Genomic DNA, 27,473 nt, shown 5'->3' with positions numbered 1-27,473 from the left:
CAATGCAAACTATCATAATAACATGATTATGTGGTATTGACAATATATACATATATGCATACACCTTTGAAATCGTTTTTTTTTTCCAAGCCGAAGAAAAATATATATATATACATATATATATATATATATATATATATATATATATATATACATATATATATATATATATATATATATATATATATATATATATATATATATACACACACAGGGGGCTGCAAAAGTAGGTATACAGTAAGGAGTGTACCAGTATATCATTACTGTATACCTACTTTTGCAGCCCCCTGTATATGTATATATATATATATATATATATATATATATATATATATATATATATATATATATATATATATATATATATATACATATACTTTATTGAAATGTATTGTGATGTATACACTTTCAAAACATTTTTGTTGGTATGGGCCCCTTCTAAGTGCGAGCCTGGCGCCGGTGCCATTGGTGTCATTGTTAACCCAGTGTTGAACTTAAGAACTTCTTCCAAGCTGTAAGTCACTCAGAGAACATGACTACTTATATCTGGAGGATGAGAATAAGAAATCAGAGGCATCAGAGAAGGATAAAGATGCTGCAAAAAGAGATGAAGGAGGTCAAGGAACAAAAGGCAAAACTGTCAGACTATCTAAAATCTAAACAATGAAGCAATAGTGCTGGCCGAGAAAAATCTAAATCTTCTCATGTTGTGCAAATCAAATGCATTCCAAAAGAAAGCTGCAGAATATTGACAAGAGTTGAAAATACCAGAACTGCAAGAAGAGAAACAAGGAAAAGAGCAATCAGAGATTGCAGACCCTCACCAGGACTAGTTTTGTGTACTTTTGGGTGATGTTTGTGTACTGGTGTGTTACGTAATTAATAAGAGACATAATTAGAACTGCCACTTTATAACTCCTGGTAGTAATAACCGGGTACCAAGACGTCCTGCTTTGATGCAACCCCACTTTGATCGGACACTTGAGCCTGACCCATGATGTTTGTTATTATTCAATTGAATTCAAACCTGGTGTTGACTTAGCGGTTAAGGTGGTGGCTTGGGATCATAGGGTCCTGAGTTTGAGCCCTGTTGGCTGATGAATTAACACCAGGGGGTTGACTCAGCCTGTCATGCTTCTGAGGTCGGCAAAATGAGCACCAGTAAACTGGTAATAGGGACACTGTATCAGCGGCATAGCTGCGCTCCTAACCAATGATGCAACCAGCAGCCAAGAAGGCAGTACATGAAGGGAATTTAATTCAGAATGGGATTAAAATAAATTCAATTAAAATCAAATGGAAGACCAAGTAGTTACAGTCCTGCATTGGAGTAATCAGAAGAAACCCAAACAAGCAAAAAGCAAAGATGAAATCATCAGGAGGAACCTGCATAGAATTCGCATTTCAGCTGCTGCTTCTCTCTTCTCAAACCCATCCAAGCACAGCCAAGAAGGCTTTATTCCAAAAAATATAGAAATTAAAAAAAAAAAATCCAGTTCAAAAAATTCCATAATTCTGGTTTGCCAGACCATGCATCCAATTAGGTGGAAATTTTAAATACAGTATATACTTCCCATCACTATTATATCATAATATTGAAGTTTCACATTGATTGATTAAGCTGTTCAAGAGAAAACTTTTATAAAGATTTTTGCTCAATCCAATATGGCTGCCAGACCATGTGACATCAATTATTTATTCATGAATACCCTGGTATACCCAAGGCTAGTGGAACATTTGTGTGAAGTTTCCCCTCGATCAGTCCAGCCTTTCTGGAGATTTTTTTTTAGGTTTTAGGGTAAATTCAATATGGCAGCCAAACCATGTGACTAATGACATCATATGTGTGAAACTTTTGTTCCTCATGTATAGGTGGTCATACATGTAAAGTTTTGACTCAATCTGTTCAGCCACTTCAGAGAAGAATTCTGAAGGTTAAAAAAAAAAAGCTGCCAAATCTCATGACCGATGACATCATCAAATTTTTCTCTGGACCATTTTATCCGGAGATGACCTTCAAAAATTTTCATCCTGATCATATGGAGCGTTCTACATGTGCAATTATGATGTCATAATGAAGGCACCAATGACACCATTAAAAAAAACATTACACTTATTCCCCATGAGGAGTACTTGCGATGTGCCAAGTTTCAATTTTTTCCTTGGTGCAGTTTGAGATACAGAGGTCCAAAGTTTTTCTGTTTTTCCAACATGGCTGCCACACCACATGACCTATGATGTCATAATTATCATGACAACATTCTACTTGAGTAGTCGCTCCCATTGTGAAAATTTCGTGTCAATCCAACAGGCGGTTACAGAGATAAACTCACATTCTGTGTGGACAAATTAACAGACAAACGCACCCAAATTCTGGGTTTGGAGCGGTTATGGGTTTCTGGGTAGCGGTTCTGGGTTTCTGGGTAGCGGTTCTGGGTTTGGAGTGTTGGCAGGTCTCTGACAGGGCTCTCTGCCGACATTCTCAAAGTTAAGTTTCCGGTCATTATCTGTCCCGTTTTAACTGTTTATTATCTCACCTACATGTTACTGTATGTTCCTAGTTCGGTTTTGTTTCAAAAATCGTGCTATTTTGTGAGTTTTCGTCGAACTTGTCTTTCCGGGTGCTTGAGGCCTACCCATCCCTCCCCTCAGTGTACGATCGTCTTTATGTGTATTTTCTCCCCATTACCTTCAATTTCTATCTTCCCCACTTTCCCAATGTCCCCATCCCTCCCAACGAAGCACTCTATTTCTTGTCTTAAATCCAAAAAATAAAATAAAATACCTTTCTCCTTGCACACTCACGAGTCTCGATGTTGTTTCCTCTTCTTCTTCTTCTTCTTCTTCTTTCTCTTCTTCTTCTGCTTCCTCTTCCTCTTCTTCTTCTTCCTCCTACCAGCACACCATCTTTATTCTACTGAGCTAACCCTCTCACGATTTCTTCCGACAACCTTGAATTCCCGAATCTTACCTGTTCTTCAAAAATACATCAAAAAATAATAATCTTCCTTGTATCCTTTCGATCTCGACACCTCCTGTAACCAAGTGTCTCTCTCTTCTCTTCCTGGTACTTTTCATCGACCCAGCACCTTCACACTGCGTTTACCGTCCAAATTCAGCAAACACTTCCACAATTTTACTTCAACCTTCCCTTTTCCGAATGTTACGCAATCCTGATTTAAAATAAGTAATTTCACTTTTGTCGATACACCTCCCATAGCCTATATACACCAAGTGCTTCTGCTATAACCACGTCATGTTTTACACCCTCTGCGTTTACCGATCCTATTTCACCATTCACCTCACGATTTTTCCACAACACTTCCATGACCAAATCTGATGAAAACTCTCTCAAACAATAATCATAATAATAAAAACGATCTCTTATCATGCTTCATCTTCCTCTTTCACACATGTGGTACTCTTTATTGTATCATAATGCACTACTCTTCTGCTATTTTAACAGACTGCTCTCAATTCGACCTTTCCTTCATACCTTGCCTAAAAAATCCAACTGTTACAGCGTTTCTTCTCTCCATTCTCTGAATTCGGCTTTATTACATCCCTCAAGAAACGTGTTTAATCACATCTCTGACCGAAAACGTTTTAAAACCCCAGTTTGCTTTGAATGTTCGCTTTCCATCAACCATTCTTTTTTCCCATTTTCAGTGCCAACTCACCCCTCTCACCCCTCACTCTCAAAGCACTGTTCTCCCTCCAGGCCTCACCTCTTTCAAAAACTCCCCGCTCACCCTTCTCCCACCATTCACCCCCTTCACTCATCCTTCTCAAAGTTGCCCCCCCCTCTCATCCACAAAGCTGCCTCCTTCCACTGCCCTCTCACCTCCATCCCTTCACTCCACCACCTCAACTGCCTTCTTCCCCCTCTTGTCCCCCCTCTCCCCAGCACCACAGAGCCTTGACTCCTCCTCATCTGGCTCCCTCCCCGAGCGATTCTGCAATCCCTTACACTTCTTCAACAACCCTCCTTACCTACCCCCCCATCCCTTGTCCTAGCCCCCCCCTCCACTCCCACCCCCTGCATCCAAAGCCTCCTCCCTCCTTCATTAACAGTGTGGACCTCAAATATCCGGGGCCTTTGCTCAAACCTTTCAGATCTTTCCATATAGGTTGCCACTGACAAACCAGACATAATCTGCCTAACAGAAACTTTCCTCCCACAAGACGTCTCTGACTCCCAAGTATCTCTCCCTGGTTAATTCCTCCTCCGGTATGACAGACCTCAGCCTCGTCCTGGTGGAGGAGTTGCTCTTTTCAAAGACTCCATTCCTCACTCTCCATGCACTGCCCTCACTCTCCCACACCTCCAGGAATACCTCTGGCTATGGCTTCCCCTCCACTCCCACCTCATGTTTATATGTGTACTGTACCGTCCACCGAACAGTGATGACTCCATCTACACCTCACTATCCGAAAACATGGACCAACTTATATCTTCTCATCCAAACTCTCTCTTCCTCATATGTGGAAACTTCAATTGTCATCATGCTAGGTGGCTCAGTATGGGTACCTCTCTCACCTGTCATGGCACTTCAGCAAAAGCTTTCTCCACTCATTGGGACTGACTCAATCGGTCAACTTCCCAACCTGGATCTCAACCAATGGTACTCCATCTCTTCCGGATATGATTTTGACAAATTTCCCTGACAATATCTGCTGCTCTTCCTCCGCTCCAATCGGTTCTTCTGACCACGTCCTTGTCAAAGTGGATATCTCTCTGGCTGTTATCAGAGAACCACCTCACCGCTGTCGAGTCTGGCATTTCACTCAAGCCGACTGGCAGGGTCTCCAAGCAGCCATCAAACTTATGGACTGGTCTCCTATCGCTACTTTCTCCAACATCAACTCATCCTGGGAATTCTTTCAAAGAAACTTGCCTCTCCCTCATGCACAGATTTATCCCCTCTCGTCTTCAGTTGTCCTACCCTTCCTCCCATCCTTGGTTCACGGAAGCTTGCGGCGAGGCAATTGTCCTGAAACAACTTGTCTTTGCCTCATGGAAAGCAAACCCAACTGAGGGTAATCTCAGTTCCTTCCATAAAGCTCAGTGCAAGTGTGTATCTATCCTCAGGAGAGCCAGAAAACAACATCTTTCAAAGCTCAAGTCTGAACTCTCAAACTTCTCTCCCTCCTCAAAATCCTGGTGGCATCTATTCAAATCTGTTTCTGGTGTATGTTCCCCCTCCATCCCTCCCCCCTTACCTCAAATGGCCGCAATGCTGATCCGCACGTGAAAAGGCTGAACGCCTAAACTCGGTGTTTGCAGCTAAATCTTGTGTCCAAAACCCATCGCTTTCTCTACCCACCTACCCAGTCACACCCAACTGTCCCTCGACTCTGTGTCCTTTACCCCTGACAAGGTGGAGAGTTTGCTGTCAAACCTTGACTCGGATTCTGCAACCGGTCCAGACGGCATCAGCCCACGTGTCCTAAAAACCTGCTCTTCTGCTCTTGCTCACCCTCTCTCTGTTCTATTCACCCTCTCATTTACTCAAGGTCATCTGCTATCTGCTTGGAAATTAGCAAACATTCCTGTCCTGCAGAAAAAGGTGCAAAAACAGATTCCTGCAACGACAGACCAATCAGCCTTCTCCCAATCATCAGCAAGGTTATGGAATCCATCATTGCTTCAGACATTAAATCCTTCCTCTTCTCCAATGGCTTGATTTCCCATCATCAATTTGGTTTCAGACCAGGTCACTCTACCCTGCATATGCTGCTTTTTCTCTCCCAACAATGGATGGAGGTCCTCAATGCAAGACATGAAATCCGAGCAGTATCCCTGGACATATCGCGTGCTTTTGACAGTCTGGCACCCTGCCCTGCTCACCAAACTCTCTTCCTATGGTAGCCAAGCCCATCTCCACTCATGGCTTGCAGACTTCCTCTCCTGTCGCAGTCAACGTGTGGCCCTAAATGGAGTTCTTTCATCCCCTTTTCCTGTCCAGGCTGGAGTTCCTCAAGGTAGCGTTCTGGGCCCTGTTCTTTTTCTGGTTTTCATCAATGATCTCTCAGACTCTCTGGAAAATCCTCTATATCTCTGTGCTGATGACTCCACCCTCTGCCGTACCATCGGTCATCCCTCAGACCGGCAAGCAGCAGCTTCTTCACTCACTGCAGATCTGGGTAAAATCACAAACTGGTCCAACACGTGGAACATGTCTTTCAATCCGGACAAATCTCACACTCTCACTGTGTCTCTCCGAAATGACCGTTTAGAACCCCCCCCCCCCATCCACTTTCTCAACAATCCTCTGGAAGAAGTCCTTTCTTTCAAGCTTCTGGTTGTCACTATCTGCCATGACCTTTCCTGGGAAAGCCACATTTCAAACCTCGCCAACAAAGCCAGTCGCCAACTGGACATCCTCCACTGTGCAAAGTCCTTCCTCAGCCTAGCTGAGCTCCTGACCACTTACAAAGCTTTCATCTGCAGCCTGATGGAGTACTGCCCTCCCCTCTGGGCTGCTGCTCCTGCCTCCCACCTTTCTCGGCTTCACGCTGTGGAAACCAAGGCATTTCGGATCATTGGCATCTCCCGCAATGAGGCTGAGTCTTTGGGCCTCTCACTTTCTCACTGCAGGCTGGTCGTTGGTCTTTATCTTCTCCCATCTCCTCTCCAGCCTAGTCTGTCTGTCTGTCTGTCTGTCTGTCTGTCTGTCTGTCTGTCTGTCTGTCTGTCTGTCTGTCTGTCTGTCTGTCTCTCTGCGATTTGTCCCCACCACATTTCCGCAAGGCGCTCAAGGTCCGCCAACAACCCCCTTCTGGTAAAACTACCAAAATCACGAATCACTGCTCACCTTCACTCTTTCATTCCTCTTTTTTCCACCTTTGGAATAAACTCCATCACTATTCAATCCCACTCTTCCCTCCAGGCCTTCACAACAGCTGTTCACCACCACCTCTTATCATCCCCAATCCAAATCCTCGATCTTTTCTTCCCCCGATAATCCAACCAAACCCACCTCCTTCAAATTCCCTGCTTTCCTTTCTGAAAGTCCTTGTAATGTCCATCTTGTATTCCCCATGTTCCCCACCCCATCCCTCTCCCTTCCACAGATCTAATGTCTCTGTTCCGCACTGTTTTGTCCTTCCCACTCCCACCGCTCTCGTCTCATGCCCCCTTTGCTGTGCGTTGTGTGTTAGCTCTCACACGAGCCTCGATAAGGTATGCAAAAAAAATAATAATAATAATAATAATAATAATAATAATAATAATAATGCAATACCCTCTCCTTTGGCAAGAGAACCCAGAAAGAGATCTGAAGAAAACCTTATTCTACATGTACGTGTTTGCACCAAACATGGCCTGGTCTGGGGAAACAGGTCGTAAGTTGGTGGGGGGAGAAGAAGGGGGGCGAGAGAGGGGAGGGAGCGAGACCGAGGAGGGTTGGAGGAGTGAGGAAGGAGGGGGGAGCGAGGAGGCATAGGGGAATGAGGAACTATGAGTGGAGCGTGGAGGTGTTGGGAAGCAAGGAGGGGTGGGGGAAGGGAAAGCAATGTGAGGGGAGGGTCATCCGGACATAACCACCATCCAGACATGTGCGGAGATAACCACTGATTGGACATAACACCATCTGGATACGTCCGGAGAGAGAGAAGAGAAGAGAAGAGAAGAGAAGAGAAGAGAAGAGAAGAGAAGAGAAGAGAAGAGGTAGGGGAGTTAGTGGAGAGAATGTTTTGCTTTATGAGCAACACACACAGTTGTACAGTATATTACAACTTCAAGGATTGCTGGAAATGATATCAATTTCAGACCATTCCATATTCAACTTCATTTAAATTTTAAAACTCAAAACATAATCCATCCATCGGGACCATACTATGTGCAGAGCATTGGTGCTGCCGAAGCAGTCTCCTTGGCTATTGGGCACAATCCTGGATGGGCCGCCACTCCGACACAGGATACCTCATTTTGCCGACCTCGGAAGGATGACAGGCAGTCAACCCCACCTGGTATTAATTCAACAGCGTAATGGGATTTGAACTCAGGATCCGAGGATCCCTAGCCCACCATCCTAACCATTAAGCCAACATCAGGCATAATACATAGTTCCCTTCCCTAGAGTAAGAACCTTAACCTGTATGCAAGTGAATGGTTTTCCGACCACATGAATCATCAGCTGGGTACCGTTCTTCCTCAAGGTTTCGAACCTTTTCGCCAAGAAACTCTCTAAATGGTGGATCCACAACCGTGCTCACAGATCCACATCAGTAGATTACCTGCATCAGTCGATCCACAACCTCAGTTGCATCCCATAAATATAACATCACTCATTCGACTTTACTCACTTGATTATTCAATGTGTTCTCTAGTTACAACTCCCATCACATTAAATCATGCACATCTTTCCTTAAATATAACATGCCCTTTATTTCTTGTGTTCGCTTATTGTATGTAAACTCTCACAGTGTTCATAAAGTCAAAAATATACGATGCCAGCATTTTTCAGTGAGCCAAGGCATTCGGCAAGGATGCCCCACATCCGGTTCCTTGTACTCCCTTTCCATTGAACCTTTGCTCATTTCTTTGCGAGCGCAGATTGGTGGTTTTCCTCCTCATCCAATGGCTGATTCTGTAAAAGCTATTGCTTATACGGATGATCTGTGTGCAGTTGTTTGTTCGGAAAACGATGTCATTGCCTTAGTGCAGTTAACGAAAAAATTTTGCCTGGCAAGTTCCACCAAAATAAATTGGAAAAAAGCAAGGCCCTTTACCTGGGTCCACAAAATGTTTCACCTCCAACCCTATCAAGAGACCTTGAATGGGATTCCGGTGGAATTTACTATTTCAGTGGTTTTCTTGGTACTCAAAATATTTTCCAAAAATTTTTTTCATCCCCAAAAAAAATCCAAAACTCAAAGTTTTTTTCCTTCAATAAAAAGGAATGAAATCTCAATTTCTCTCTTTCTCTCCAAGGCAAAAATAATGTTATCAGAAAAATTACCACCCCCATTAAAATTCAGAATAATGATGAGATTAATATTAAAACTCAGAAAGCAAACTCAATAATAATAATGATAAGTGGAAATGCAGCCCCTGACCACCTGCTGTTAACAACACAGTCACTCTTGCAGCACCTCGGGTTGCTGCAAACAGTGTGTTTGAATGCACCCAACCTGCATCTCATGCTATGTATCTTTGATTATCATTATTCCAGGTATGGATCGATTTCTCTCAAAATAGTGAATATTGATGCACCAGGTTGTTGAGTTTATCATCGGTGTTGCAAGTAAAGTCACATCGTACATTATTGTGTTGTCTTTGGTTCAGGCCTACCAACTGGCGGAACGAGAGAATACAATGGGAGCATTTCGTCAAACCATCTCTGTCACTCCATCATACTAAACATGTTCTGGGGACAATGATTGCACAGGGATACCGTAATTGATTACTTTGTTTGGTTCGCGATGTTATTTGTCCTCATATCAGGATTAATGCAAGCATTCTGTGCGTGATTAATTGAACAGTAAAAGTGAACAACACCGTCGCTCTTACAGCACTTCCGGTTATCGCGAACGTGGTGTAGGAATGCACCAGGCCGGCATCTCATGTTTTGTATGTTTGATTATTATTCCAGTAAAATAACTCGGAATTGTAACGGTGACTCTTCTCTGATCCATCTACCTCATCACCCTGCACCAGCACACAAGAATACTGTTGGAGTGCAACATTTTGGCGAGCCAGGCAGGAGGAGTTTTTCATTAAGCACAAGAGCCTCATCCAACTCCTCTCGTGAATCAAACCTTTAAAATAATCATAATAATAATAATAATAATAATAATAATAATAATAATAAAAAGTAACAATAACATAACAAAAGCTGTTGTCCATGATGAATCTCAAGCTGCTGCAGGAGAGTGCAAGCACTGTATTAAATGAGTTCGGCCGAGACCAGGTTGTTGAGGCCTGTAGTTATTTGAAATGTTTTTCAGGGGAAGATGAGACTTGGAGAAAAAAGAACAGGCGCACTTTGATCAGAGTGCCAGAACATCAGTTAGATTTTGTTGAAGAATTTGCAGGAAGGGGGTTGAGGCACAACAGTTTGTGCAGGATTTCCTTGACTTTGTGGAGACACTAAGAGAAGCACATAAGGAACCTGGAGATGCAGTATCGGCACGCCATCAGTTTGAGCTCCTGAGAGCACAATGTTGCTGGTTGCAGAAGTCCCAAGAGGAATCTAGAGAGGCATTCGAGGAAGGTCTTCGAGCCCTCGGCCTAAAACTGGAATGACGGGGCAGTAACCCAACAGAAGTCCTCACACCGACACAAGGTAAACTCCCAGAAGTGACAATTTGATGAGAATTCAAAATTCAGGGATGAATTGGGGAAGGGGGTCAAAAGGATAGGCTGTCTTATACAAACCTATTGTACCAGATTGAGCCAGGCATCTACAAGAGACATGGAGAATCGGAGATTATCGATGCAGTAATAAAAGCATTCAGCCCACGACTGAGTTTGCGAAACACGTTGTAGATCAAGAATGACTTGACACTTGGGAAACTGAAGACCAATCTGAAGGGGTACTTCAAAGAGGAAAGCACAACTGATCTTTATCAGCAGTTGGTGAACATATCACAGGGGCCCAGAGAGTCTGCACAGAATTTCTTGTTTCGGAACATTGAGCTCAAGAAGAAGTTGCTGCTGGCGTGAAAAGACAATGAAGCTGAAGAACAATTGAAGCCTGAATTGATTCAAAAGAAATTCCTCAAATCTCTAAGCACAGGGCTACTGAATGACAATGTGAAGTTCCAGATAAAGCCATATCTCGATGATATGAACTCGACAGATGAATTGCGAATTGAAAAGATGGGCGAAACAGTCAGCTGGGAACAGGAGAGACAGCAAAAACTGAAAAGTTACAACAATCTCAAAGCAGAAAAGCTGACAGAAATCCAGACAGAGGTTGATGACAAGACAGGTAAAGGCCTCCATGGTGGGAAGGCTATCCCCAAGACAGCACATCAGATGGAAAAGCCTCAAGTTGCAACACACAGAAAGGAAAAAATCTGAGAAGAGGGAAACAGAATGAGGACCAGAAAATATGCAGGGAATAGTGCAGGAGTTCAAAATGGAAATGAAGGAGATCAGGGAGATGCCGATAGCCTCAATGGGAATGAACAGCCAGTCAGGAAGACAATGGCCTTCTAAGTAAGGGGGCCAAGTCTGTGGCGAAGCAGGAAGATCACAGGAGAAAACCCAAAACAGTGGTAACAGGAGATACCTGTGATCACTATTTCAGGCATGATCTAGGGGACTCTAGGAAGTAATCTGTCCTGTGGATGTCGGGCTCCCCGCCAGATCCCAGAAAACTGTTCGCCCCTTTGCAGTTGCCACTGTAAAGGGACGAACAGTGACCCAAGAGGCAAGGTCCCCACCACAGAAGAAGAGTACAAAGCTGTATAGTACAAGGGGAGAAATCAACGGTGGCCAAAGAGACAGAGTAAGACAATCTGTGCCGATAAATAACATAGGACTTGATGCATTATTTGACAAAACAGCCTGGCTGAAAGATACAGGAGAGCGAGGACCTGCAGATCTCAATGGCAAGCAAAATCTCAAGTTAGTGAGACTCATCAGAAGGATGCCTTGTTCGCTGCATGCCAGACAATGTGAGCACTACAGCTCTTTGGGACACAAGAGCCCAAGCCAGCTTGTTGAATGAAGATTGGAGGAGAAAATTCCTGTTATAGATACTGGTGAGACCAGTGGAGGAAGTGTTAGGACCTGGCACTGTTATTGGTGTTGCCACTAATAGGTCAGAGATCCCATTTCTGGGGTGGGTTGGAATGGACTTCGAGCTTCACAGCACAGGAAGTCTGGGACAAATGCTGCGGATCCCAATGCGAGTGTCAAGTGATCCGAATATAGCACAAAAACCCAAAATTGGATACAATGTTATTGAAGAACTGATTATTGGATCAGATGCACCACCACCAAGGTGGATAGCAGTATAAACAGTGAGACACGCCCTCTCCTTCGATGCCAGAACAGCAGAAGCGTTCATCCAGGTCATACAGGTGAGGCCCGCCAAGGGCAATAGGTGGCAAGTATGGACAAGTCGATTACCGATCAGCATCTCACCAGGTCAGATGTTCACTTTCCAATGTCGTGCATATCATGGGAAGCGGGAAGAAAAACTAACAATGCTATTTGCCCCAGCTGAGGGGCTGCAAGAGATGGAAGGGCGAGAGGTTAGAGAAGTACTGGTGACGGCTCACTCAGGCAATGATTCAAAGACAGCCATCCCTGTTGTGAACATGACAAAACACACCATCACAGTAGGCAAACGGTCCATGTTAGGACACCTGCAACCAGTGAAAACCATCTAGCCAGCATCTGTGCAGCCACTTGAAATGACAGCAAGCTCCCCAATACCAGTGCTGACACCTCATCCAAGTGGAGATGACATGTCCTGTGTGCTACCGAATACACCAAATGTCCAACAGTTCAGTGGAGAAGTGGCATGGGAACCACCATTCAGCCTTGATGATCTAAGCACTGAGCAAAAAGTGACGGTGAAGAAGATTCTGAGAGAGGAGTGCTGTGCTTTTTCCAGAAATAAGGAAGATGTTGGTTTCATCACATCACTGCAAATGCACATCACCCTTAATGGCACAACACCAGTCCAGCGGATGTACCTCTCAGTCCCAAAACCACTGCACAAGGAGGTGAAGGAGTACCTGCAGGATATGTTGAATTGCAGGTGGATAAAACCATCAAGGTCTCACTACTCCTCGCCCATTGTTTGTGTATGGAAGAAGGATGGGACCCTGCGTCTCTTACTGCGATTATAGGGAACTCAATCAGAAGTCCATTCATGATCGCCATCCAATTCTGTGGATTCAAGATATATTAGACTGTCTGATCCGAAGTTTGTGGTTCTCTGTACTGGACCAGGGAAAGGCAGACTGCCAAGGGAGTGTGGATGAAGAAAGTAGGCATCTCACTGCCATCATCACCCCCTTGGGGCCAACAAGAGTGGGTTCGCATTCCCTTCGGCCTGAGCTCTGCTCCGGCTGAGTTCTAGCATAACATGGAGGAGTATCTAAGAGGTCTTCAGGATGACATCTGCCAAACCATACTTAGATGATAATCTAATCCACAGTAAAAGCTACGAGGACCACATCCACCACATTCGAATGGTACTCCAGTGATACCAACAGCATGGGGTGGAGCTCTCCCTGAAGAAATGTAATATGTTCAGGTGTAGAGTAAGATTCCTGAGGAAGATTGTGTCAGAAGAGGGCTACACTCTGGACCCAGCGGAAACTGCACCAGTTCAGGCATTTAAAAATTGAAAGCCAGCCATGGTGGGAGAGCTGAGGTAGGTTCTGGGTTCCTCTCCTCCTATGGGTCTTACATATAGAACTTTTTCATGCATCGCAAAGCCATTGTATGATGTATACTGGCAGCCCTGACCTAAAGTTAATCAAATACAGAGAGGAAGGGGGGGGGGGAGAAGAGAAATAAAGATGCCAGAAAAACAGGCCAATTGCCCAGTAAATGTTCTATTGTCTGGAGTGAAGAACACCAGCAGGTGGTGGAACAGATAATCAGCCACCTCACCAGCCCACCTTTGTTAGGTTACCTTCATTTTGATCAGTCGTTTGTACTGCACTGTGATGCATCACAGGAGGGCTTGGGAGAAGTGTTATACCAATGCCAGGATGGGAAACTGGGGATAATCACATTTAGATCAAGAACTCTCGCTCCACCAGAAAGGAAGTACAACCTGCATTCGGGGAAGCTGGAGTTCCTGCATAAAAAGGGGCCGTATGTGAGCACTTCAGGGACTACTTATATCATGCGCCCTCCTTCACTGTCTACACATCCAACAACCCACTCACATATGTACTCACAACAGCAAAGCTGAATGCTACTGGGGCAGAGATGGGTTGCTGAATTGGCGGACTTCAACTTTGATGTCAAGTACAGGCCAGGTCGAATGAATGTAGATGCAGATTGACTGTCTCATATGCCTCTTGATTTCTGTGAGTTCATGGAAGGGTGTACAGAAGGAATGAGTCCAGAGGTGGCTGAAGCTGTCATTCAAGGGGTGTCCACCACACAGAGTGACGTCATGCCACATCTCACTCCAATGGCCATCAATGCAATGCCCACAGGGATTCAACTTGACCAACCTCTGACCTCATTACATCCCATTCCACTGGGTCACCTTCAATCAGCTCAGAGAGAGGATCCTGTCATTGGCCTGGTGCTGAAGCTAAAAGACCAGGGTGAGTGCCCAAGCAATGCAACAATGGAAAAGGAAAGCCCTGAGGTTAAGGCCTTGCTGAGGGAGTGGTTGAAGCTGCAGGTAAATAGCAAAGGTTTTCTGTATCGCAAGACTACAACAAGGAACCATCTCGAGTTTCCCCGCTGCTCCAAGCCACTTGTATACTAGGAACTGCGCAAAGATATGGGACACCTAGGCTCTGAAAGAACATTAGACCTTAACAGGGATCGATCGATTTTACGGGCCAAGGATGCAGCGGGATGTGGAGTGATTTGTAACACAGGAATGCGAGTGTTTAATGAAGCGTAAACCAATCTGGGTCATGCGAACACCCATTCTGAATATAAAGACCACATATCCCTTTGAATTGCTGTCCACCAACTCCCTGCACCTCAAAACATGTAAAGTAGGGTATGAGTACATATTCGTCGTGATGAACCATTTCACCAGATTTGCACAGGCCTATGCAACAACAAGAAGTCAGCAAGGACAGTTGCAGACAAGATATTCAGTGATTTTGTGCTGAAGTTTGATTTTCCCACATGAATCCATCACGATATGGGACAAGAATTTGAAACTCAACTGTTGGCTCAGTTGAAGCAACAAAGTGGGATTAAATGCTCCCACACCACACCATACCACCCTCAAGGGAATGGACAGGTAGAGAGGTTTAACAAGACATTTCTTGCAATGCTAAGGACTCTGATGAGGACAGTTGGGAGAACCTTGTTCAGCCACATAAGGAAGACCGGAGATTGTGTGGTGCTAAAAAAAAAAACAGGGACGAGATTTGTGTACGACCTCATCACAAAGGAGAGTGCTGACCTCAGGTCAATGTGCACCAGCTTGAAGGAAAGCTTGGAGGCAATGAAAAACCACTGCATTGCTCATGGACTAACCAAAGTCTCCATTCCAAAGAATGGATGTGGGCTGGAGAACTTGAATTGGGAAACGGTGCTGAAGATTCTGGAAGAGGTCTTCCAAGAAACTGACACCAATATCTCTGTCTATTCATGGTAAAAACTTCAGGAGTATGTACGAGAGATGGAAGAAGGAACAGTCATTTGGATTAAGTGAATGTCAGAACAACATTTCTTTTGAGGGGGAGAGTGTTACGAGAAAAACTACCATCCCCATTAAAATTACTACAACCCCAATAAAATGTGACAGAGGCTATGTGACTACAGCCTCACACAAGGGTGTGGGGATGGGGGAGTATGGGTGGGTGTAAATTCTCCATGTAAATGCGTAACGTGTTGTGCCACCTTGTGGTGGTGGCAGAGGGTATTACAAATTCTAAATTTCCTTTGGCTACAAAGTCTTACTTATTCACATTTCTCTTCCCACACAATAACAAATGAACATGGTCAGTCCCTCCATGAAACCGTTAAGCCGTGTGACTATATGTCTATTAGTTACATATTGTTTAAACGTCAGTTTCACCCTGACCTCACACACGTACGTCTATTAATTACGTATTATTAGAATGTACCTTTCGACCCTTTAGACTACTGAGACCCCTTCGACCGTTGAGGATCCTTAAAGACCCCTAAAGACCCAGAGGACATAAAAGATCCTGAGGACCCAAAAGACCCACAAGACCCCAAAAAACCCAAAAGTTCCCGAGGACCCAAAGTCCCAGATGACCCAAAAAACTGTTAAAGCCCAAAATTTTCTGAGGACTCAAAAGACGCAGAAGACCCCGAGGACCTAAAAGACCCCAAGGACCCAAAATACCCTTAAGATCTTGTAGACCCTTTAAGACAACAATAAATGGATGAGGTGTGTGTGTATGTGTATGTGTATGTGTATGTGTATGTGTATGTGTATGTGTATGTGTATGTGTATGTGTATGTGTATGTGTATGTGTATGTGTATGTGTGTGTGTGTGTGTGTGTGTGTGTGTGTGTGTGTGTGTGTGTGTGTGTGTGTGTGTGTGTGTGTGTGTGTGTCATGTTTTTTTTGTGGCGTTCTACCAAAGTATTCTGATGTTGAATGTGATACACCCAAATGATTGTCATGAATTGATTGATTAGGTCAATTAACTCCAAAAAAAAATCCATTAGAATTCCCATGTTTTAAATGTACGCCATGCAAAGGTATATTAAGCAGCTTAATGCGTACTTCCACCACGGCATGGCATTCTAATTCCAAAATGTACAAGAAAAGAACAATCAGAGATTGCAGACCCTCACCAGGACTTGTTTTGTGTGGTGTTTGTGTCGTTTTGTGTGGTGTATTTTGGGAATGTTTGTGTACTGGTGTATTATGTCATTAATAATAGACATAACTAGAACTACCACTTTATACCAGCTGGCAATGATGACCGGGTACCAAATGTATCACTGATGCAATTCCATTTTGATTGGACACTTGACCCTGACCCATGACATTAATTATTCGACCTACAAAGATTTTAATAATGACCAGATGTAGCGTTTTACGTAAGCAATTTTGACATCATAACGAAGACACCTGTGACATCATAAAAAAAATCATACTTGTTCCCTATGAGTCCTTGCCATGTGCCAAGTTTCAATTTTTTCCATGATGTAGTTTCAGAGGTACAGAGGGCCAAAGTTTTTCCTTTTTTCCAACATGGCTGCCACACCACATGACATATGACGTCATAATTATCATTAAAACATTCTACATGAGTAGTTGCTCCTATTGTGAAAATTTCGTGTCAATCCGACAAGCGGCTGCAGAGAATAACTCACATTCTGTGCGGACAAACAAACAGACAAACGGACCCAAATGCAATACTCTCTTCTCTCGCGAGGGTAATAACAAAAACAATGATAACATTGTAATAAAGCATATATTAATTAATACGAATAATATTAACAACAATAATAATCGTAGTATGAATATATCAAATGACAATAACAATAATGAACATCCCTGCCCTGGCCCAAGCACATCTGGGCTTGGTGAAAGGCAAGCTAATGCTCAAGCAGTGTACCAGGCGGGTATGCAACAAGGCTGTGAAGACCAATGAAAATTTGGTCCAAGTGACCAACGGGCCAATACTAGTGCTTCAAATGGATGGAGCGCTTCACAATGCAGCACACCATACATCCTTCGAAATAGCTTTAAACTTCTGCTTTCTAAACAAGATAAGGACCAAAAAGGACCAAAAAATGTCCCACTCATATCTCATCTGCTCTTCCTCAAAATATTTTCCCAACACTATCTTGAGCTTCATAACGGCATTGTGCTCTTGATGGAAACGATCAAATATTGAATAAAGCTCGGAAAAAGCACATAACGATTGACAAAGGACCAATGCTTCCTTCGATTTAAGGAACCATGTGGTGCTATATAGAAAGATAAATTACAGAGAAAATGACTATTCATTCCTCGAGTTGAGTGAAAAAAAAAATAAAAAAAAAAGAGAGACATCAGGGGAAGTCTTAAAAAGAAATCACATCTGCACGAACATCACCCGAGGAGGCCAAGTTGTGGCCATGAGAGAATTCCACTTCCAAGATGTCTCTTTGACTTATTGGCGGAACCTTCCAAGTTTGCAGATCATTTTGTGAGCAGCGTGGCTCAAGACGCAACTCAAGCCCAACAGAAGGTCTTTCATGGGAAAGCAACAACGAACAAGGTTCTCAGATTAATTTTCCAAAGACATTTACAAGCGATAAGGTATCGGGAGATAAAATTCAATATAAAAAGACGATGTTAAGTTGGCGGAACTTCATAATTGACTTTATGAAGTCAGCTGATGAGTTTCCCATCAGGTCACATCAGAGTGTAACGGACATGCGGAAAAGCCATCACTGCAATGTTGCACCGACCAATGTGCTGAGCATGAATCTTCTTTTCATGGAAATGTTATCCAACAAGAGTTGAGTCTTGCTCGTTTTATGCCCTAAGATGAGAAAATAATAATGTTTTCATTACTATTTACAAGCCAATGTACACGGTGGAGGTTATTATTAATTATTAAGGGAAATATTGATGCAATCAAAGTAATTACCTCCACCATTGAAGGTGGATGGAGGTGATATCTTCACCCATTTGTCTGTCTGTTTGTTTGTTAACAGGATATCTCAAAAAATTGTGGACGAATTCAGACGTAACTTGGTGGCCAGGTTGGGTATGTGACAAAGACAAAGACATTTGATTTTGTTGAAGATCAGGATCGGGATTCTAGAATTTTTAAAGTGATTCTTCATCATTGAGAGTTCGGGCCAAAAACAGAACAGTGACACAGCAGGATATCTCAAAAAGTTGTGGACGAGTTATGACAAATCTTGGTGGACTGTTGGGTAGGTGACAAGAACAAGCAGATGAGATTTTGGTGAAGGTCCAGATTCAGATCAAGCCTATCAGTGGGGTACAAAACGTAAACGATTCAGCATGGCGGAGTTCTGCACTTTACTGAGTGCTGTTTTACTTATCATTGTATTTATCACCATAATAAAACTGTTAACAAGAACAACTAGAATGGGCACTCGGTCGAGCGCATACCACCGCCATGCTGAACAGTTTACATTTTGTATCTCACCGATAGGCCGGATCAGCATCCGGACCTGAACCAAAATCGAATCGGCTTTGTCTTCTAATCTAACCCAACTCATTCACCAAGTTTTGTCATAACTCATCCACAACCTTTTGAGATATCATGCTGTATATAGTTTTTGGCCCCATCTCTCAATGGTGAAGAATCGCTATAAAAAGTGTCGTATCCAGATCCGGATCTTCTTCAAAATCTAATCAATTCGTCCTTTTCACACACCAAACCTGTCTACCAAGTTTCGTCCAAATCCGTCCACAACTTTTTGAGATATCCTGTGCACAGACAAACAGACAGACAGGGGTGAAAACATAACCCCTGTCTACCTTCAGTGGTGCATGTAATAAGAAGCATCAGCATAAGGCTGCCATTGTCATGCTGAAAGACTATCTTGTAAACCTTCTTCGAAATGATGCAACAGCAGCATCAACAGGTCATCCTGCTCGCAGTCTAGAATCTAGATCAAGCTTCAAAATACCACCTAGAATATCAGAAGGAAATTTAAAATAGGATGCAGCAAAGGCCGACTCCAGTGAAATATATCAAGAAGACTATGTAAACAGACAAAAGAGCAGGCGTTTATTATCAGGGGGAAAAAAAATCCTTTATAGAAACAAAGCTTGCATTCCCACTACAAGATGGTTCATCAAGAGAATTTTGTTTTGGCAAGACTGACTTCCTCAGGGAAGGAAGAGAAGCAAGAAGCACAAATGAATAAAGAATAACAGGCAGACAGAACGAAGCACATATATCTTGTACGAGCATTCAGTGAAATAATGACTGTACTTCACTCTTATGACACACAGTTTTACTTCTCAGAGCACTAAAAAAATACAAACACGTTCATTTTGTTAATGCTGTTTTAATTAGAAAGTGCAACTTGGCCGAAACCTCTAAACTGTGCTATAATGCAGCTGCACACATTTAAAAATCACAGCACCGCATGCAAGGTCGGCGTTTGCACATAATTGTACTCACATGGCAAGCAGGCCCACGTGATGCCAAGGAAAACACAATGAAACCACAGAGGTTCACACCATGATTCCAGCGGCTGGAAAGGTACATCAGCACCTGTTACAGGTATTGCTGTGGAACAATCCTTCTAAACGTCATGAATTCCTTGGCGAGATCTCCTGTTTTGGTTGTGCCATCATAGGTGTTGTTTGTAAGAATGGATTGTAAGAATGAGGTATTTTAATAACACCTGTAACAAGGAGATATTTTAATTTGAAAATGGCTTTGAATGTGAGATGGAATAAGCTCTAAATATATGTTCATTATTGTACTCTTGAAATTACAATGAAAGCTCAATTTTGAGGACTTCCGAGGGTTGTTACCAAGTCCCAAAGTTTCCTCGTTTTAGCACCGTACCTCAGCGACAAAAAGGACGAGGATCGTTACACGGTGGACAAAAGTGCCATTTTTGCAACAGAGCTGCGCATGAGAATTATGATTTTTAAAAAAGTCATGCTCCAAAGAAATAGACAATGGGAAGGGTGCTTTTTGACGTCATCACCCATTACCATGTAAAACGAAGTCAGCATCAAAATTACACCATAAAATGCTATGATGTGATACTTAAGACACATGGACTATGTATGTCAGTCAAGAAACTGCATACGGATGTAATTATATCGATTAAAGATACCCATTAGGTGTTATGATGTCATTATGACATTATGATCTTCAGGCAAGACACAATTGTGATGCAACCACAGTCTACAATGCATTTCTTTAAAATGTGGAAGAATTTCACAAGATCAATGCATCGCCAGTTGACGTAGATGATGGAGAAAAAGGAACAGCAGGACACTTTGTAAGAAATAAGGCTTCATGGCATCGCTGTTGCCATCAAAAGTTCAACAAATCAAACTTGAAAAGGCAAATAAATAAAAAACAGAAAACAAGAAAACCAAGATGAGGTGCCAGGGATGTGATGTTCAAAGAGGCAGTCAGTGTTCAATGCTAAATGTGTGTGCATATTCTGTGAAACTACTCACGCTTACAAACTACACAAATGTGAAACATTTAGTGCTGATCAATCCCTCAGACAGATGACAACTGACATTCAAGATGAGCAGCTCTTTGCACAAATACTCAGTGGGGATTTAGTTGCTCTCGAAGCTAGGTATCATCTTGAATGTTTACCACAATATAGAAACAAACATCGGGCTCATCAAAGAAAAAGTACATCATCAAGCATAAGAGGAGAAAGAGTAGATGCCAGAGCATTTGTGGAGCTGGTGTCTCATGTTGAATATGCCACTGAGGATGGAACACATCTCTTCAAGCTGTCTGAACTTCACACTCTCTGCCAACATCGTCTTCAAGATCTTGGGCATGACATATCGATCAACAAGACCCGTTAAAAAAAAAACAGGCTTTTTGAACACCTTGCTGATACAGGTGTGCAGGAGCAGTCAGGTGGCAAAAATGTAGTTCTTGTGTTTCCAGGGGGAATGCAAAAATTGCTCAAGGATGGTTTTCTGGAGCACAAATATTAATCAGAAGCTCTCTTGTTTGCAAAAGTAGCAAAAATATGCAGAGAAGAAATGCTCATAGAGACTCACTTCAAATTTTCTGGCCGTTTCCCCCTGGATTGTCAAAATATGCAACCCAGCACAAAACTCCTTTCATCAATGATCTTTTATGGACCAAACTTAAATAGTGATGTGGATGACGCTCAGGCTTGGAACAATTGAGATAGAGATCGACTTCACAATTCAAAGAAAAGATGCCAGACAGAAGAAACCCTAAATCGGCATTCTCCGGAGAGAGGGAGAGAGGGAGAGAGGGAGAGAGGGAGAGAGGGAGAGAGGGAGAGAGGGAGAGAGGGAGAGAGGGAGAGAGGGAGAGAGGGAGAGAGGGAGAGAGGGAGAGAGGGAGAGAGGGAGAGAGAGAGAGAGAGAGAGAGAGAGAGAGAGAGAGAGAGAGAGAGAGAGAGAGAGAGAGAGAGAGAGAGAGCCTTCACTTCCCATCTCCATCAGAATGAACATCCACACCTTGACAAGAAACAGAAAAGTGAACGACCAACTAGCAAAATTAGGCCTGAGTATTTCACACAGCCGGGTTCTACAGCTTGACAATTACTTAGCCTCGTCAATGTGTGATCAATTTCAAGCTGATGGTCGTGCGTGTCCATCTATTCTGAGGAAGGGTCTCTTCACAGTTGGTGCATTAGATAACATTGATCACAACCTTTCTTATACCACAGCCAAGGGATCATTTCATGGGAGTGGTATAAGCATTATCCAGTTTCCCGTACAAGATGATCTTGGGGAGTTCAGAGATACCTACAGTTCCTACTGAATGTTTCAAGAGAAAGCCTTACCTTCCTGATTCATTCAACATAGTTGACACATTACATTGCAGCTGTCAAAAATAACTTATTTTTTGTACATCACCAATTTTGCAATGAAGAAAATAAAGCCAATGCTATGACTTTTTTTTTTTTTTGAAAAAAAAAACCCAGTTATAAAGTGCTTCCTGAGCAGACCACACAGTTATACATTCATCACATATTAATGTATCCTAATGGTAATACCAGACTACTAATGTGAGGTGTAATAGGTATTATAATAGCACACTTGTTTTTTGTCTCATCTGTTTCACGAGAATAATGCGCTGTATTATCAGCAATATTTTTCATAAAGAGATGATGACATCATGACATAATAGCACCTAATTGGTCAGTTTGATTACAAACAATGATTAACAACATATTCCTTGACCTGGAAAACATACCTGTAGCAACTTAAAACCTTACCGTAGCATTCTGTGATCATATTTTCCTAATTTGTTTGTATCCTTATGTAATTAAACATAATGATGTCATAATGACGTCATAAAAGACCCTTCTGGCGAACCAAATTTTTGGAGCATGACCTTTTCTTAATTACTAAGTCGATGTGGTTCTTTGGGGAGAAAAATGGTGCTTTTGTCCGCCGTGTCACGATTTTTTTCACTCAGGTGCCTCACTATTTTTGAGTATTCCTCCAACTGAAAAGCACAATCTAACCCAAAAATTGCCAATAGCTGCCTCGAAAACCAGATTCGGTGGTGAAATGGAAAGAGCGTCTTCTCTGAGTCTGGGAAGTCAGTGGTTCAAACCCCTGGCCGAGTCATACCAAAGACTTAATAAATGGTACGTTCTGCTTCCCTGCTTGAAGTTCAGCATTTAATTAAAAGGATAAGAGCACAGAAAATCCCCATAGGATGCCATCCATGAGGAGGAGAACATCTCTCCTTTGGGTATGCCCTGGCACTGGTGAGTCTGGTGAGAAAGGCAGCGCCATTGTTGCAACATCGCTGGTACCCAGAGTGCCCCAGGAAGTGATGGAACTTGCCCCAAGCTCAGTGGCTCATTGTCTTGTCTCACAGTCCTGTGTTGTCTAGTGTATTTGTCTGCATGCCCGTGTGTGTGTGTGTGTGTGTGTGTGTGTGTGTGTGTGTGTGTGTGTGTGTGTGTGTGTGTGTGTGTGTGTGTGTGTGTGTGTGTGTGTGTGTGTGTGTGTGTGTGTGTGTGTGTGTGTGTGTGTGTGTGTGTGTGTGTGTGTGTGTGTGTGTGTGTGTGTGTGTGTGTGTGAGCTCCATTACAAGCTTTAGATTCTGTAAAAAATAAAAAAAAATCTTTCCGATGTATATCTTGAAACAATTAAGGTTGATGTTTGCAAGGCTCTCTGGAATTAGAACCACCTGGTCCATGCATGCTATCAAGAAACAAAAATATTTTTAATTAAATGTTTTATAAACAACTGACTTCTTTATGGAATGCTGGTCTCAGAAATTGTTGAATATCTTTCACGTGCGCCGTTATTAACCAACATGAGTGCCCGATTCCTGGATCAAATTGCATGACTTACCGATAATTAGAGATACAGTGTGATGCTTTGATGCTGATTGGCATTACTAGTCTACTATGCAATGCCAATATATGTATATCCAAGTGATTTAAACCTTGGATTATGGCCATTTGAGTGTGCCTTGAATTTCAGTGAGCAATGACTTGCTTCTGATACTATCCTTCCACGTCATCATGTTCATATCTTACAATTCATTCGTTCGGGTTTAACCAAACCCAGACTTGTGCAGCTGTGGTCTGTAAGCTGGCAGATTAAAGAGTGAGCCAAGAAAGCAGGAATGTCAGCCCACCTGGGAACAGCTGTTTTGTGGGAATGCTCAGCTGAGCATCTTTTCCAATCCTGAAGGCCCTGTCGACTTTACGGTCATCTTTCCTGCTTGAGCAAAAGCCAATGGCTTGGGTGATGCCAGGTGGTTTGGAGGCAAAATCCAGCACTTTCAGTACATCCACGGGCTCGGCTGTGGACAGGTGAAACAAAAGGAGGAAAACAATTAGGACTAGAAAGGCACTCAGTAGAGCGCATACCGCCACCACGTAATGCCTGATTCACGAGAACATATTGGGCCCATTACATTTTTGAAATATCATGCTATACAGTACGATATCGTTTTTGGCCATATCTCTCAATGGTGAAGAATCACTTTAAAATTAAATAATTCTTGCATCGAGATCCGGATCTTCATCAAAATTGAATCAATTCTTCCTTGTCACACACACAACATGTCCACCATGTTTCATCTAATTCATCCACAATTTTTTGAGATATCGTGCTGTATATCATTTTTGGCCCAATCTCTCAATGGTGAAGAATCACGCAAAAAAATTTGTAGCCTCATCCAGAACTGGATCTTCACCAAAATCTAATCAGTTTGGCCTTGTCACACACCCAACCTGTCCACAAAATTTTATCCGGATCTGTAGACAACTTTTTGAGATATCCTGCACACAAACAAACAAAGACAGAAAATCAGACAGACAGGGGTGAAAACAATCTCCTTCCACCTTCGGTGGTGCAAGTAATTAGGCCTCAAAACTCGACTGGATAACAACATCTGCCTCAAAACCGGAGGGAGCATTTTATATTAATATCTCTGTATATAATCGCAATATATTGTTACGGACCTGGAAACCATTTGCATTCAACATATAGGTGTCCCAAGAGTCAGTTATTCCGTTCAGTACATGTGAGACAGGCCCCTTCCTTTTGTCTAGTGGGAGAATCAAAGGTGTGCGTTGCGATTTATTTTTAGCTCGGTTATTAAATCTTTACATCCAACGAACCCTCCAACAAGCCATCGAACAACCATCCCATCTGCATGACCCCTCGGCCCATCACGATCCACCACCAACCAGCTGCCTTCTCGCACCCTGACGTGCCAAGGCAAGATCTCGCAGTTCCGGTTTCTCGGCTCCCACGAACATTGTAACTCTTTCACGACAACATTTGCAACATAGATACTGTTACTCGTCAAGTATGAACCCACGTGAAAGAGTGGCTGGGGTTTCCCGGAAGGGGCCAAGGCCCCGCCCAGGAAAGGTATGCCGTGGGACCCCGTCCAATCAAAGGCAGACAGCGAGGAATATCCAAATCTGTTCATAATATGTTAGGCTACTAGTGTGCCAAATTTGGTGCTTTCCTCACAAAATGCACAATTGTTATGCTATATTTAGCTAAGTTGCCCCACTATTGTGCAGTCGTGAGAAAAGAAAAAAAAGGACATGGGCAGGGTCTGTGAGTACCAAATTCGATTGGTCCTGATCATGTAAAATGCTGGAATACTTTGTCCAAATACTGATAAATCGATTAAGGGCCTGTGAAGGTTATTTTCCCCTTTATTTTCAGCAGTTGTAAGCTGAATTCAATGTCACTATATTCATGGGGCCTGCACTGTAATTTGAGCACAATTTGCACAATACCTTTGACATGTACTGTATATGAGCTCGGTGAACCATAGTTGTGAACAAAATTGATGATCAGAAGGAATCTCGATGCAGGAGGAGGCCATAAAAACTATCATGCTTGTGCCACATCAACACCAGAACAACTAATAAAAAGGAAGGAACAAAATGTTTTTTTGTAGTATCTAGATCACCTGGAACGTAGTTCCAGGGAGCTTATGGGATGGCACATCGTCCGTCCGTCAGTCTATCAAGATATACTTGCAACTCCTTCTCTGAAACTACACATACAATTTCGATGAAACTTTACCACAACGTTCATCACCGTGAATGTACAAAAGTTTGTTCACGCCATTAAAAAATAAATCCATAAGTATTTACTTTCTTGTCTGTTACATATATTGTGGGTCATCCATGCCTAGCAGTGGTTTGCTGCTCATCTCATTCACTGGCAACCAGATAAGCACCCAAGGGTATTGCCCCTATGTTTTCTTTCCAAGGGGAGTGAGTGAAGTTGGTTCTTAGGTGAGAAACACACATTAACCAAAAACCACCTCTTGAAGAGACCCCCACAGCCAACACTCCACACACGTGCATACAATCACCCACCCACACTCAAGCTACCTAACAAACAGTCCTGCCAACATCCCCATACCCCTCCATCTCCAATACTTCTAGGTTCCTATCTAATTCCAATTTAAACTTATCTACTGTTTCTGCTGCCACTACCTTTCCAGGGAGACCATTCCATGCATCAAATACTCTCTAAGTAAAAGACCCCTACCTTACTACCATCTTAACCATCCTCATCTTTACTCTCAGGCGATGGCCCCTGGTCTTATCACTGTCTACATGTGTTGAATAATTAATTCATCTTCACTTATTTTGTCTGTACCCTTCATAATCTTAAACATCTCTATCATATCCTCTCGTAATCACCTCCTTTCTCATGTATAAAGCCCTGTCTCCTTCAGCCGCTCCTCATAGCAAGGTCAACCTAGGCCCAGAATCAATCTAGTAGCCCTGAACTGAAACCTCTCTTTGGCATCTATGTCCTTCCTGAGTTGTGGTGACCAAAACTGCGAACTTCCTCCCAGCAAGACATCCTCCCACTCACAGCCACTCTTTGCTTCCTATCACTAAGCCAGTTTGCAATCCAATTCGCTACCTGACCAGCCACTCCACAAGCCCTCACTTTGGCTAACAACCTCCGATGTGGTACCTTATCAAATGCCTTCTTAAAGTCGAGATATACTATGTCAACTGCCTTTCCATCATCCACCCAATCAGACACTGCTTCATAGAACTCTAAGATATTTCTTCAACAAGACTTACCTTTGGTTTAACCCATGCTGACTACCATTAATTAGTTTGTATTTATTTAAATGGTTCCTCCATCCATCCATCCATTGGGACCACACTCTGTGCAGAGCGTTGGTGCTGCCTAAGCAGTCTCCTTGGCTATTGGGCACAATCCTGGGAGGGTTGCCACTCCGACACAGGATACCAGCAAGCTGGCACTCATTTTGCCGACCTCAGAAGGATGACAGGTAGTCAACCCCACCTGGTATTAATTCAACAGCCGAGCAGAATTTGAATTCAGGATGCTAGGATCCCAAGCCCCCAACCCTAACCATTAAGCCAACACCAGGCATATGGTTCCTCATCTGGTTCTTAATGTCTCCAACACCTTCCCCACAACTGAAGTCAAACTAACAGGTCTATAGTTTCCCAATTCTTCTCTGGATCCTTTCGTAAATAATGGTGTTTTATCTGCTACTTTCCAATCCTCCGGTACCTGTCCTGACTCCAGTGAGCTCTTGAAAATATCCATTAATATCTCGCTTGCCTGCTCAGCCACCTCCATCAATACTCTCGGTTGCATATTATCTGGACCCGAAGCCTTATCTACTCTGCGATTTCCTCG

The 27,473-nt window shown here is 43.0% G+C and overlaps 1 protein-coding gene across 2 annotated transcripts in view; it reads right to left on the bottom strand.

Annotated features, from left to right (window-relative positions):
* The window catches only part of LOC147012952 (uncharacterized), a 571,074-nt gene that overhangs the window by 452,287 nt on the left and 91,314 nt on the right, over nt 1–27,473 (bottom strand). For both annotated transcript variants that reach the window (XM_085854308.1, XM_085854309.1), the window contains exon 2: nt 23,938–24,105. In XM_085854308.1, coding sequence (XP_085710434.1) covers nt 23,938–24,105 — 168 coding nt within the window. The remainder of the gene's footprint in view (nt 1–23,937; nt 24,106–27,473) is intronic.

This window comes from Eptatretus burgeri, chromosome 14, assembly GCF_056783735.1.
Source record: "Eptatretus burgeri isolate ZD-2024b chromosome 14, Ebu_testis_v1, whole genome shotgun sequence".
Classification (NCBI taxonomy): Eukaryota; Metazoa; Chordata; class Myxini; order Myxiniformes; family Myxinidae; genus Eptatretus; species Eptatretus burgeri.
This window is presented reverse-complemented; position numbering and strand designations above follow the sequence as displayed.